At 41.8% G+C, this 15,417-nt stretch overlaps 1 protein-coding gene across 4 annotated transcripts in view; it reads left to right on the forward strand.

The window, feature by feature from the left end:
* fat1a (FAT atypical cadherin 1a) overlaps positions 1 to 15,417 on the forward strand; it is an 83,456-nt gene that overhangs the window by 51,869 nt on the left and 16,170 nt on the right. For all 4 annotated transcript variants that reach the window (XM_042484523.1, XM_042484524.1, XM_042484525.1 and 1 more), the window contains 7 exons: positions 75 to 285; positions 896 to 4,969; positions 5,590 to 5,786; positions 5,908 to 6,061; positions 7,913 to 8,146; positions 12,134 to 12,520; positions 14,527 to 14,741. In XM_042484523.1, the coding sequence (XP_042340457.1) occupies positions 75 to 285; positions 896 to 4,969; positions 5,590 to 5,786; positions 5,908 to 6,061; positions 7,913 to 8,146; positions 12,134 to 12,520; positions 14,527 to 14,741 (5,472 nt within the window). The remainder of the gene's footprint in view (positions 1 to 74; positions 286 to 895; positions 4,970 to 5,589; positions 5,787 to 5,907; positions 6,062 to 7,912; positions 8,147 to 12,133; positions 12,521 to 14,526; positions 14,742 to 15,417) is intronic.

The following is a 15,417-nucleotide window of genomic DNA, read 5'->3' on the forward strand; positions in this document are numbered from 1 at the left end:
TTGTCTGTCATTGTTTTTATTGTATTTCTCCCTCCTTCTGTCTGACTGTCTCTTTCTAAATTTCTCTCCTCCAGGTTCGAGACCAGGACATCCCAGTTAAGAGGAACCTTGTGCGTGTTATTGTCAATGTGGATGACACCAATGACAATGAACCTTGGTTTATAGGCACACCTTACTCTGGCCGTGTATTTGAATCTGCAGCCGTAGGCTCGGCTGTGCTCCAGGTCACGGCTCTTGACAAAGACAAGGGCCATAATGCAGAGATTATCTACAGCATTGAATCAGGTAAATGCACACAAAATTGCTGCGCAACATGTTTTTTCTCATAGCAGAAAGCTTTCATTGTAAATTCATGCAAATGAAATCAGCTCGTAAAAGATGCATGAGTCATCTTGAGTCCTGCTGCCCACTGAATCTTGATCATGAATGGAATACTTTACAAAGAGAAGGAGAATACTAAGGACTTTGTGTAGAGGCTCTCTAAATACGTGGGAGATGGGCAGATCCCCCCTCAGAATTTCCCACGATGGTTTTCTCCTACAATAAGCTGTTGTATGAGAATAAGTAACATGTGGCGATGAGTTTTTTGTTGAATACATGCATATTTGACATAGCTAAGATGACTTAATGCAATTGAATTGTGTCTTGCTTTGTTTTGAGTAAAACTGAGGGTTTAGAATGACGACAGTGGCTTGGAAAATGTCTGGCATTACTAATACTTATTAACCGTGTCTTCCTGGTATAACACGTAGCAAAATTGTTATTATTATTATTATTATTAATATTTCTATAAATGTAGCATTCATTTTGCAGGCCTATATCACAGGCCTGACTGAAAATCATATCTATTGTAGCCACTTAAGTATGCTCTTCTTTTGTTGTCTCTTTCTTACAGGGAACGTAGCAAACTCATTTGCCATTGACCCTGTTCTTGGGACAATTTCAGTAGCCAAAGAGCTTGATCGCACCAGCAAGACCCTATTTGAACTCACCGTTAAGGCATCAGATAATGGAATTCCTCCTCTGTCAACAACAGCCACTGTCCACATTGTGGTTACAGTTTCTGACAACGCAGCCCCCAGATTCACCGAAAAGGAGTACTCTGCAGAAGTCAGCGAATCAGTCCATCCAGGGAGTTTTGTGAGCTTGGTTGTAGCTGACAGCCAGTCGTCTGTTTTTTATCAAATCAAAGGTGGCAACATCAATAATGCTTTTGATGTAAACCCAAACTCAGGAGTAGTTGTGACCCAGAAAGCTTTAGATTATGAGACAACTTCTCAATACAAGCTCATCGTACAGGGCACCAACATGGCAGGACTTTCAAGCAATGCAACGCTTCTGATTCACCTAAAGGATGAAAATGACAATGCTCCAATCTTTCTCAAGAGGGAATTCAAAGGAGTAATCAGCGAGTCTGCCCCCGTCAACAGTGTCGTTCTGACCCGTGAAAACTCCCCTTTTGTCATCCGTGCCTCTGATGCTGATTGCGACCAGAATGCCATGCTCATCTATCAAATTGTCGAACCTTTTGCACATAACTATTTCGCCATTGACTCAAGCACCGGAGCCATCAGAATCACAACAACTTTGGATTATGAACAGCAGAGTGTTTTCCACTTCACGGTTCAGGTCCATGATCTAGGAATGCCACGCTTGTTTGCAGAAACGCCAGCCAACGTGACCATTGAAGTAATTGATGTTAATGACTGTCCACCAGTTTTTAGCCAAGAACTGTATGAGACAACTGTCATAGTGCCAACATACAAAGGAGTGGAAGTCATTAAAGTCAACGCAACAGACTCAGACTCTGGGCCAAACTCCAAACTTCTCTTCTCCATCTCTGAGGGAAATATTGGTGATAAATTTAAAATTGATCCAATAACAGGCATAATCTCTATTCAGAATGTCACACAGCTCAGGAGCAGATATGAATTAAAGGTCAGGGTTTCAGATGGTAGATTTGCTGCTGTTGCTACAGTAAAGATAAATGTGAAGGAAAACAGGGAGAGTAAGATAAAGTTCACCAGGGAGTCTTACAAAGCCACTGTCCAGGAAAACTCTTCTGAGAAGAAAACACTTGCAATCATTGCAGCTGTCGGGAACCAGGTGAATGAGCCCTTGTTTTACAGAATTTTGAACCCTGACAGCAGGTTTAAAATCAGCCGCACATCTGGAGTAATCTCAACAACAGGGATTCCTTTTGATCGTGAGGCACAGGATACATTTGATATAGTTGTTGAGGTCACCAAAGAGGAGAAATCTGAAAACGGGGCTCATGTTCTAGTAACTGTGACAGTGGAGGATGTGAATGACAACAAACCTATGTTTGTGAACCTTCCCTATCACGCCCTGGTCCAGATGGATGCAGAGGAAGGCCAGGTCATTCGGCAAGTCACAGCAGTGGACAAAGACATCGGACAGAATGCAGATATCCATTATCACCTGAAGCAACATCAGGAGCACTTTCAGATAACCACCTCTGGTGAAATCTCCCTCAAAAAGAAATTTGAGAAGGACTCACTTAACACAGACTTTGTCATTGTTGTTATTGCAGAGGATAATGGAGAGGTAGCACTCTCAGCAGAAGTAGAAGTGCCAATAACAGTAGTGAACAAAGCAATGCCTGTGTTTGAGAAGCCTTTTTATAGCATTGAAATCCCCGAAAACATTCAGTTACACACACCTGTGCTTCATGTACAGGCCAGTGATTCTGAAGGCCCTCGTATTGTGTACACCATCTCTGAAGGGGATCCTTTCAAACAGTTCTCCATTGATTTCAACACAGGTGTAATTCATGTGATTCAGCCTCTGGACTTTGAAACACATCCCGCCTATAAGTTAAACATAAGAGCCACAGATTCTTTGACTGGAGCCCACTCGGAAGTGTTTGTTGATATCATACTGGAGGATGTAAATGATAATGCCCCTGTATTCCTTTCAAAGGCCTACTATGCCAATGTTTCAGAGGCCTCGGTCATTGGTACATCTATTTTGCAAGTTGATGCCAAAGATGCTGATACTGGAAATAATCAAGAAGTGTTCTTTCAGCTGGTTGAAGAAAAGGGGAGGAGCTCAGATTATTTTACCATTGGCCGAGACACAGGAATAATCTCTACAGCTCAAGTTCTTGATCATGAAGAGATCCAGCAGCACAAGTTGAGGGTCCGTGTTGTGGATGGAGGAGTTCCAGCTCTTTCTAGTGATGTCATTGTGACAATAGACGTTACTGACCTGAATGACAACGCTCCAGTATTTACAGAGCACACGTACAAAACTACTATTAGCGAGTTGGCCCCACGTGGATACTTCATCACCCAAGTCCAGGCATCTGATGCTGATAGCTCAGACTCAAATAAGCTGGAGTTCTCCATCATATCCGGCAATGAGGATCAGAACTTTTCCATCGACAAACACACAGGCGCCATTGCCATTTCCAACCACCGTAGACCACATATGCAGCCTCTTTACAACCTCAATGTATCAGTCACAGACGGTGTCTTCAGAAGCTCAGCCCTTGTTATGGTAACAGTTACTGGTGCCAACTTCCACAATCCCACCTTCTCTCAGGTGGATTATGTGGTAGAGCTTGTTGAAAACTCACCTGCTGGTACCTTGGTAGCAGAGGCAAAGGCGACAGATAACGATGAAGGCATTTTTGGGCAAATTACATACCAGATTGTCAATGACTTTGCAAAAGACAAGTTCTCGGTCAATGAAAACGGAGAGATTTTCACTCTTGAGAGCCTAGATCGAGAGAACACCATTGAAAAGGTTATTCCTATTTCACTCATAGCGAAAGACGTCGGTGGAAAAGTGGGCTTTTCTATAGTCAATGTAATTCTCACAGATGTCAATGACAATGCCCCGCAATTCAGGGCAGCCGAGTACAAAGCCACCATTGCATCAGACGTCCCAAGGGGAACCTCTGTGGTTAAAATTGCAGCTTCAGACATGGATGAAGGAAGCAATGCTGACATTGAATATTCAATCGAAGCAGATGTTGAAAACGTGGGTGAGAACTTTGAGATCCACCCAACCTCAGGGGTCATTATAACTAAAGAGAGTCTCATTGGACTTGAAAATGAGCTCTATGCATTCTTTGTGAGGGCGAAGGATACTGGGAATCCACCCAAACATTCTGTTGTACAGGTTTACATCAGGATTGTTGCACCAGAGACACCAATTCCCAAATTCGCTGAACCACATTACCGCTACACAATTGCTGAAGACCTTCCCATTGGTACAGAGATCGATGTAATCCAGGCTGAGAGCGAGCAACAAGTCATTTACAGCCTTGTAAAGGGAAATACTCCTGAGAGCAATGAAGATGGGGTTTTTGTTGTAGACAGAGATAGTGGAGCCTTGAAGCTTCAGAAAAGTCTCGACCATGAGACAACCAAATGGTACCAACTCACTTTGCTTTCTCAAACCAAACATGAGAATTATGACATTGTGGCATCTGTAAATGTAAACATCCAAATCAAAGACCTCAATGACAACAAACCTGTCTTTGAGTCCGACCCCTATGAGGCTGTCGTTGTGGAAAACCTTCCAAGTGGGACTCCAGTGATCCAAGTGAAAGCTAACGATCAAGACTCTGGAACCAACGGCCATGTTGTCTACAGCCTCGACCCCAAGCAGAACTCACAGGAGATCTCCGAGCTGTTTGCCATTAACGGTGAAACTGGATGGGTGACCACCTTAAAAGAGCTGGACCGTGAAAAGATGAGCAAATACACAATCGCTATCCTCGCTACAGACCAAGGCGACAAAGTCCAACACGTCAACGGCACCAAAGTTGAGGTCACAGTCGCTGATGTGAACGACAACCCGCCCCGCTTTACAGCGGAGATCTACAAGGGCACAGTGAGTGAAGATGACCCTCCTCCCAGCGGGGTGATTGCCATCCTCAGCACCACAGACGATGACTCCGAGGACATCAATAAACAAGTGAACTACTTCATCACAGGTGGGCGTTTATTATTTTGCGCAACACATAATAAGTAAGCCCAGAGAGTTTAGTCCCCACTCCTTTGTGTAACAGTTTTTCATAAACAGAGCTTAGGGGGGGATCATCCATTTACGCCACTTAATATGATGATAATATCTCATTTTTGAAACATTACACAGTCCTATTATCTGTTAGGAGTCTGAGTTATCGCCTAATCTGCCAAAGCTCAAGGCAAATATTAAGGTCATCATAATACAGAAATGTATAATTATCTGAATAATTCTTTGAAATAGACTGGGGAAAAACACTTCCTCTGGTGTTAATTAGCAAGTGTGAATAACTATGCCAAGTCTGGGAATATCAAGAGGAATCAGCATCCAGCGCTAGTTCATGTTCATTTTCTGTTGTTTGCTTGTGTACCAAACATATTTAATTTAGAAAGAAAGGGTTTGCTTTGTGAAGTAGTGATGAGCACATAAAAGATGATTTCAGTAATTATTGATAGATATTTTGTGGAGTTCAGTTTAAAATTCAGGACATACCCTAATCCTTGTGTCTTTTTAATGACTCCGGCTGCTCTCCTGCCTCTGAGTTGTTGATCATTCTGAAGTGGTATATTTCTTTTTAACACCAAACAGGAGGGGACCCTCTTGGCCAATTTGCCATCGAACACATTCAGAATGAATGGAAGGTCTCTGTCAGGAAGCCCTTGGACCGTGAAGAGAAGGACAATTATCTCCTCAACATTACTGCCAGTGATGGCATCTTCACTGCCAAGGCCGTTGTGGAGGTCAAGGTGCTGGATGCCAATGACAACAGTCCAGTGTGTGAGAAGGTAGCGCTTTTCTTTAATCGACTTTGTTGTAATTTCAGCTCTTAATTCACTGTTCTCTTTTCTTTCTGGAATTCATTTTAATTTATTCTCCCCTCTGTCATTTTCCTCTTACATCCCGCAGTCACTGTACAGCGAGAGCGTCCCAGAGGACTCCCCTGCTGGCAGACTTGTCCTGCAGGTCTCTGCCACAGATGCTGACATCCGCTCAAACGCCCAAATCTCTTATGAGCTCCAGGGAGCTGGATCTGAATTGTTCATCATGGACTCTGATACAGGTGGGTATCTGCAACAGGAATGGATGCAAATGCTTAAAGAAGTATTTCACTGTTGGAAAGATGGCCTTACAATGAAACCAGGATGTCCATGCTGTGAAATGATGCATATACTTTTAAACTGGTGCTACATGACCAGAGGAAACAGAGGAAAAGGAGGGGTTTGCTCAAGAGGTCTGTCTGTCTGTCTCTTGACCTGCTTGTATACTCTTTGTGGTAGCATAGATGGGGTGCAATTCAAAAATGCTGAAGTACAGCCTTTATTTAGAGCCCAGGAGAGCTAGCAAAAGTCAGCTGGATGATGTGTTTTGCATCAACTTGCGTCATTGGGCTGAATTTCGCCGGAGGGGGGAGGAGGGGTATTTAGGCGCTGGTTAAATGGAGGGAAGTTTACCACAGTTCATCTACACATACTACTCACATTGGTTTGATGCAAAGCTGTCTGAACGTATCCCTCTCAGTCTAAAATGTGAAGAAGAGTGTTGATTGTATGGTGTTTTGTGGTCAGTGTAAAATAGTAATTCTCTATAAATGATTACTACATTAAGCCTTTTATTTATTTCTGAAGGCTTTTTGTCCACAGTCTTCAAGTTAGATTGCATTCCAGCAGTGTTGTAGGTTATTCTGAATATAGCAAAGCAGTATGTGGGACACTCACATTAAAGTCTCTCATGAAACACTATTGGCCCTCTGCTTCGAGCCACAAAATCAAAAAGGCAGCTCAGCTTGACAGCAGTCTTACATGCTACACTCTTAAGATTTGAGAATTGTGATTCCTCTACAAAATGTTTTTTGTGTGTGTGTGTGTGTTTCTGTATGTGTGAATCATTATCAGCAGCCGAGGAGGCAAGCGTGTTTTCTTCTGCCCAGTTGTTATTTACTTATTCATTTTTAAAGAGCCGAGAGCATTTCCCCACGGGGCAACAGAAAGACCCACAGTGGCACTAAAATACAGAGTTGCACACTTAAATTGAATTTATGACTGCCATACTTCTTGCCTGCAAATAATTTCTTCTGGGAGACCCTTTAAATCAGAGATTCCATCTGGCTGTGAGGATAAAAAAAAAAAAAAGAAAGCAGTGAGGGGAAAAGAAAGGAAAACAATGCCAGTTAATCACCACCAACCTGTTTTTAAAATAAATGCAAAGTTAAAGCATGAACAGACAAAACAAAGTAAGCCAGTAGATTTAAACAGCCATATAACACGTCTGCTGCTGCATAGAATCCCAAATAATCATGAAATTCAGCTTTAATATGCTGAGAGACGGAAACCGAGGCAAAACAATACCATCCAGCTGTCTTTTGGCAACCTTCAATATTGAGTTTCCAGCAGCAGTGCTACTGTTATGGAGAGGGGATGTTATTTTTTTCTTCAGTGCAGACAAGTAGGATTATTGCAGATGAGGACCGCCAAGAGGCTCCGGAGTTTTCCAGAGAGGTTGTGGTAATGTTGGCTGCCTCGCATCCCAGGACACTTCCAAGATGCTCTGAGCTGCCAGCTCTGATGGTTTCCTTCATCCCCCCCACTCTCTTTGCCATTTTCTCCCTCCTCTAGTGCCTCAATTACTTATTTATTCCCCTCTTCTCTCTCTTGAAAGCCATCAGTTGTTTGGATGTTTTTTGCTTGGTTAGTAGACAGCTGACAGCGAGGTCACAGTTTTTGAGAACATTCATGGTTTGTACTCTTACATATGAACACAATCTCTAGGTTGCTTACATGGATTTATAGTTCTGTTTGTACGTTAAATGTTTTTGATTCTATTTAAATAGCAGATGACATCCCTCTATTCCCAAAGAGTGACTGTCTTTATGTCTGTGTATTTTTTTCTCTAAATTCTTCTGTCTCACTTTCAGGGGAATTGAAGACGTTGCAGCCCCTGGACCGAGAGGAGCAGGATGAGCACCAGTTCAGAGTGCGTGCGGTGGACGGAGGAGGGCGATACTGCGAGGCTGACATTCACATCACTGTTGAAGACATCAATGACAACCCCCCACTGTTCTCATCCGATCCCTACACCTTTACGGTTTTCGAGAATACAGAGATAGGCACATATGTGGCCAAACTGCTGGCAAACGATGTTGATACTGGTGAGTTTGACATGCATGCCATTCCTAGTATTATAGTATCTAAGCCATGTTTTGACATTCGCAGCTCGGGGGAGAGGTTTAGGGACAGTCAATTAAATGAAGGATTTGAATTTTTCTTAATTTTATCACCTGTCAAATGCTTTATTCGGGCACTTGAAAATTAAATGTTGAAGATTTTGTTTAAAAGGGAAATCTCCTGCATGGCTTCAAACCACTTATTGCATATTGTTGCTGTTAGTGAAATTATGTAAGGTTGTAGAGCGTGTATATCAAGACACATGTGTCTTGCTGATAGTACATACAACAGGTATGTTAGGGTTAAATCCTGAGCCCTAGAAGTCAGATGGAACACAGACAATCATGCAGCACAGCTAGAAATGTGAGCTTTTAAAGGTATACCATAACACAGGGATTGTTACTGTTTGTAAAAATGCTCGCCAGTGAAAGTGAAGGAAAAGCCAACCCTTGATTGACTCTCATTTGGCATTTCACCTCATTATGTATGTGTTTTTTTCAGTGCTTTGTCTTTTGGATGCCTGCTGCTTACAGTCTGGCTCCTAGATACCATTTTATAAAGCCCTGACTTCACCAGAGGACTGTGGCAAAACACACACATAACTGTCCCAAACCCAGAAAATAAGAGAAAATCAGAAAATACAGGCAAAGGACATACACAAAAAAAACAAAAAACACTTTGCACCTATAGTGGGTCATAAGTGATGATTGAGAGGGATTACACTTCTGTATGTATCGTTGTTTTTTCAAGAAAATCCTGCATGGTATATCTTTGTGAAAGGAAGTCTTCAGGCAGGAAAAATGCAATTGAATGTCTTTCAGTACGAGGTGCCTTAACATTATTGCTGCAGTGCAGTTAATAAATAATGAAATGTTGAAACTATGTTTTAGGTTAACTTTTAGAGCTTTTGCTGTGGCAGTAGAAAGTCAGTTGTGAGGCAATAAGCTCACAAACAAAGGCATTAGTCAAGGTCACAATAGAAAAGCATGTGTGATTCAAAACTATTTTGAGCATCATGGTATAAAGAATGCATATACATATTGGCTAAATGCTGACTCACGATCCTCAGGTCATTATCTTTCCTTTATGCAACTGCATTACACTAAATGGCAAGAGGGAAGGATAACAAATGTGGAATTTCATGAATGATCAACCCCTCAAATTAAAAGCTCCATTACACTCTAATGAAATTCCTCTCTCTTCAAGCTGAATTCTCAAAAGGGCTAATTGCAATTTTCCATTTGCCTGGTGCAAAGCCACAGCACCACATATTTATCTCTGACGTCTTCACCTTTAAGCAAGCATTGCCAACCTTTTAGAAGCTAACTTGTGGATAAGACAGAGAACTTAAACCATGTGCTTAAACAGTCATTTAAGCTCTTGGAGACTTAATCCAGGAAACTATTGGACCTGCCGCTCCCGATTACACCTTTAGTTTAGTAGAGCAGGAACCATTCAGGCCTGTTCCCTGTCAGAGAGTCGATGCCTTCTCTTTCTATTTCCCTTTTCCAGTCCCTCGTTTTGGGTGGACTGACAGCTTGACAGAATGAAAGGGATGCTAGAATTGGGTCCCTCAGAGAGAAACCTTAAATAGTGAAAGGAAATCACTGGTATTAAGACATTTCTTCCCCGAGGCTTTGCACAAAATATGCTTCACATTTTGAATATCAAGGATAAGGGTACTTGAAGGAGGGGTGGAGAAAAAAAGGTGCTTCCTGCAGTTTAGCCAGGGGCAATAATTATTTGGAGTTACACTGAGTGAAAGCAGAGGAGGATTTGATTAGTATTTCACCCACTAGTGTGGGTATCGCACACATCAGGAGTTCTTTTTTTATGTGTTTGACTAATGTTTTTTGATTTAGGCGCAAGCTTGAAGCACAACTGGCAAGTCCCAAGCAACGTGTACGAGAAGAATAGGCATTGTAGCTTTGACCCAGTTCACTCAGGCTTCAGTCAACTGTCTTTGCAGACAACTATCAAAATGTGAAGCCAAATGTAACCCTCATCCAAAGAGAAAAGAGTTGCTTTATCCACCATCGATATTTGACTCTGCATATCTCTGCGAGGACTCATTCTTGGCAGCGGCTGCTGTGTGCTACTGCCTCCATGATCCGTCTGCCCATTTGGCTGGAAGATGTTTGATACTTACCCACATTGCTGCTGCTCAGTTCAGCCTGCTGTTACAATCTCCGAAAGGCAGTACTTATCAGTGCAGAATGGTTATGAACCAGACAGACAAACAGATCCAGACTGATGGCCTTGATCTGTGATAAACTAAAGTTATGCGAGCACACATTCCTACTCTGATTCTGCTTTATCCTTTATCACTCAGCCTCGTTCCGAGTGTCTTTTCTTGCTCTCTGCACTTCCCTGCTGTTGTTATTTTCTTCATTCAATTTCTTATCTTGTTCCATTGTGGAAGAATTTAGTAATTTCTGCTTTTTCCACCATGGTGCTGCACCAGATCCATACATGTTCTTGACCATCTTGCCCGCAATACTGTAGAGAAGGGAGTCTTAAATTGCCAGCTGCCAAAATCTGTCCTCTAAAGATCAGTGTGCATTTAGCACATTTGCTCTCCGCAATATTACATAGATTTAACTTTAATGAAAGTTAACCACGCAAAGTCATGATTAAACTGTTTTAGACTTGGCACTGGATCCTCAATGCAAGAAACAATGACCATATGGCAAAATTAAAAATTCAAATTGGAGTGCTGTCCTGATCTTAACTACACTGATGAAAGTGCAGTCTTAAATTTGGGCTGCAGCTACGAACTAGGACTGTGCCCAACTCAGAATTTTGTCAAACCTGTTAGATGTGACTGTTCAATACAAATATTCGACTTGCTGTTTTTCACACAGACTGTCAGGCATCCCTGTTGCTTATGTTTCAAGTTGCGTTCACATGGAATCAGGCACGGTAGAGGGCGGTTGGAAAACACCTTCTGTGTGGCACGGAAAAAACAAACAGTTTGATGTAATGGCGGGATGGTAAAACGAAACATGCATCATGATATGTTGCGATTGTGGTACTGTCCAGCTGATGTTTCGAATCTTCGACTTTCAGGGGGCAGCCCTACTAAGATTAACTAAGATTATTTGGTTAATTGTTTGTCAATAAAATTTTTGAATATAATTTTTGACCTCCCAAAGTATTGTATTAAAATTTCTTGTCTTTTTTTTCATCAATAAGTGCAAAACTCAAAGATATTAAGTTTACTATAATATATGACAAAAAAGTTCCTTTTTTTATCAATCAACTAATAATTTAGGCTTTACTTAAACATCTCAGCCATGGGACCAAGATGAGCATACAGTCATAAACATACCCATATGAGGCAATACAGCCAATCAAGATTCAGCACAATTCACTTACCCACCATTAAGCAATTGTCTCAAGGATGATAAGACCTGATAAAAGTGATGGGAAACCATATAAGCAGGGCTCCCTGTGGTAGTCTCTCCTGCACGATAATGAGATCCACAGAGGACGGGGGCACTTACCTGATAAATGGGGATATAATAGCGTATTTCAAATGGGGGCCACCTGCAGAAAGGCATTATGATTATTATTGTGATCCGTCTCTGTCTTGTTGCTGGGAGCGTCTTGCTGGTGGGAGGACGTGAGTTATGAGGATGGCATGGATTAGGCGTTTACAGCCTCTGTTTATCAGAGGCTGCGTGAAAGATGGATGGTTCAGTATGAAGACAGAGGGGGACAATTTTAATCATTCAAGAATCAATACATCAATATAAGAATCAATATGCTTGTTAGGTCCTGTATTTTTAGTCTTATTGGTGAGGACAGCATTTTGCCCAGCAGTTAAATCGCTGAATGAGCAGACGGACAACCTGCCAGCTTGTAGACTGAGAGATATCACATCCCAATGAACAGGAGTGATTGTTTAAATTTTAAATATAAGATTCACTTGCAAAAAACCCTGAAGTGTCCTTTTTCTGTCTTACCAGGTCTCAACAGCGACATCATCTACTCACTGGCCGATTCTGTTGATGGATTTTTCTCAATTGACGAGCACACTGGTGTGATAAGCCTGGAGCGCCCCCTAGACCGGGAGGTGCAGTCAACATATGAGCTGAGGGCCCGCGCCAGTGACCAGGGCGCCCCACGTCTGTCTTCGCTGTGCCAGGTGGTGATCTCCGTCCTGGACATCAACGACAATCCACCAGTGTTTGAGCACCGTGAATACACAGCAACCGTGTCTGAGGATGTGGCGACGGGCACACAGGTGCTCAGGGTGCAAGCAGCCAGCCGGGACACGGAGGCTAACACAGAGATCTCTTACAGCATCATCAGTGGGAATGAACATGGCATGTTCAGTGTGGACCCACGCACTGGTATGTAGTCACATTAAATAGATGACTTTTCTTTTTTTATAGTTTTAGCTTAGATTTTACTGTGCTCTTAGCTTTCTCACTATTGGTGGTGTAACAAAGAATTTAGTGTTATTTCCAATCCAATTATATTTGATACTGAATTTAACAAAGAAGGAAAAAAATTGAAACCAATTTAAATTATGCATATACAGTATTTCCTGTTACCACAGGGGTTAAAGGTAACCTGTGCAGATTTTGACCACTAGTAGTGCAGTGGAGCAATGTTTTATGCATGGGTTCCTGTTTGGTTCATATTAAGTATGCACACAAGGAAGCACGTCAGTATTTCACCGATACTGATTTGGTGATTTGGTGTCGATGGCAAAAGAAGCAAAGCAATGTGCCAACAAAGGCTATGAAGTAGATGACTGCTAAAGCAAACATAGATGTAAATGATGCACAACTAAATTAAGGGATGTACTATGTTGGATTTTTACCAATATACAATATGGCGATATATTCCAACTCATTTTTGTAAAATGCCACTGGTGATTTATGCACATTTTTTCACAGTATTGCAGAGAACATCAAGTCTCTCATGTAGAGGAATATTATAATATATAATATATTATTATGATTACTTTTATTTTAATGGCCCGCTGGCAGACTCAGACAAAGAAAACAAAACAATGCTTTTTAAAATGCACACATTCCATGGATAGAATATAAAAAAAAACTTTATGTTAGGTGACATGTAAAATGTGCCAGATTTACATTTATGTGACATTTTCAAACAAAACTATAAAATCCATCCTACTTTCACACACTTGAGTGACGCTCTCCTTGAGACAATCCTGACAATAGCCACAACCAAGTCAAAACTGACCATTTCAACTTATCAAAGTTGCATAATTACAGCTTCATCTAAATGGTTTATATATTATATAAATGGTCATATTGGCAAAAATGTTTATTTTAGGCCAATGTCAATATTTGGGGTTTTTTTTAGATTATTTTTTGGGGCTTTTATTGCCTTTAATTGATAGGACAATGTGAGTGTGAAGGGGGAAGGGAGGGAGGGGGAGACATGCAGCAAAGGAGTGAGGCCAGACTCGAACCAGCGGCTGCTGTGGCGAGGACACAGCCTCTGCACATGGGGCGCCACTCTATCCACTGAGCCACCAGGCGCCCCGTCAATTTTTTTTTTTCAACCCTCTATCAGTCAATACCAATGACATGCGGATATAATTATGCATCCCTAACTAATAAATTCAGAAAATCTGCTTTTTGTAAGTATTTTGCGAGGAAGGAAATATGCTTATCAGGTTTTTAGGCTTTAAGGATACACACAATACAGAACTTTTTTTCCCTAAAAAAGTCCAGAGGACACAGGGAGTTTAAACATCAATAGCTTTATCGCACATGCTAGCTAACTGTTGTTGAGTCTACACAGTCTGCATTCCTGTCTTAACATTATCATGGCATCATGCTGAATTGCCATGGGGACAAATGAAAAAGGGCCAACACCCTACCACGAGTATCACCGCATTTCACTTGAATTTCATGTTGAACTGTGATTGGCTGGCATCATTGTTGCAACATGATACCAAATGAAAAAGAAACACACTTTCCTATGGTCTGGCTGTCGGCAGTTCTGCAAGTTAGAGCAGCGGAGTAAGGGATAGCTTTTGAATTTCAAATGAGAGTCAGTGTCGGGTGATGATTTGACTTCTGGTTTGCGGTTCATTTCAGCTGAAAATGTTTGCATGTAGAGTTGCAGACCAGTTGACAAAATTTATGACGGGAGCAAAATAAGGAAAGAGTCACTACTACCCCTCTGCAAAAAATGCGCCAAATATAATGCATCAAAATTAAAAAGCCCAGTGTTCGTCATCAGGTTTTGTTCTTTGGTGTGTTGTGGTGTCATAGTAGTACGTTGAGATATCGTAGCGATATTGAAGCGTGTGTTCTAACGTGACACCAGCTCTGCCTCCCTCTCTGACCTTGTGCTGTCTCTTTTTCCCCAGGTGACATCTTTGTGATTGAGCCGTTGGACTACGAGATCTCCCATGAATACTACATCACCATTGAGGCTACAGATGGTGGCTCACCTCCGCTCAGTGACATAGCCACTGTCAACATTAACCTGACTGATGTCAATGACAATAGACCTGTCTTCAGCCAGGACATCTATACCACGGTCGTCAGCGAGGACACTGAGCTGGGAAAGACAGTGTTGGCGGTAAGAATATATCTGTTGTGGAGAAATAACCCATAGTTAGAATTTAACTTCATGCAGGGTGAAAGACATTTTTCATCCTTCTTAACTTTCCTCCAGTCAAATCTGTTCATTCACCTTCCTTCATTTACTCCCCTCTAAGCCTCTCGCCTCTCTGCCCATTACTCACTGCATACACTATCACATATCTGCACCTGTGGCAAATCACCATCTGGTGGCACAGCTAAATTAGCACCAGTGCTCTTCATGCTCACTGCACCCCTGTTCTCATGCATTATCTGACACACATGCTCAAACAGTTTAATTGAAAGGCATTTGACTCATTAAGCCCCTTTCCAAGATAAGGCTTTCTCTACCTTTTTGCATGTTAAATTTTCACTCCATCTATTTTTGTCTCTCCCCGCTGCCCACCTCTCCTCCCTCCCCTCATAAAAGACCTCTGCTTATGGCCATTTATCCATGTGTCTAATGCACCAGAATATAAATTACCCATCAGAAAATTAGATTTTAATACCTGCCATTGTCTCCGACTTGTAAATCTTCACTGTCTGCTGATTTCCCAGGGGATCCCTTTCAATATGTGACGGTTGGTGGGTTTTAGGACTGTGTGTGTTTTGGAGGGAGGTGCACAGGAGAAAAATAGGCTGTATGTATCTATATGATCGTAGGGCTGCGTTTA

Source organism: Plectropomus leopardus, chromosome 4 (assembly GCF_008729295.1).
Source record: "Plectropomus leopardus isolate mb chromosome 4, YSFRI_Pleo_2.0, whole genome shotgun sequence".
NCBI lineage: Eukaryota > Metazoa > Chordata > Actinopteri > Perciformes > Serranidae > Plectropomus > Plectropomus leopardus.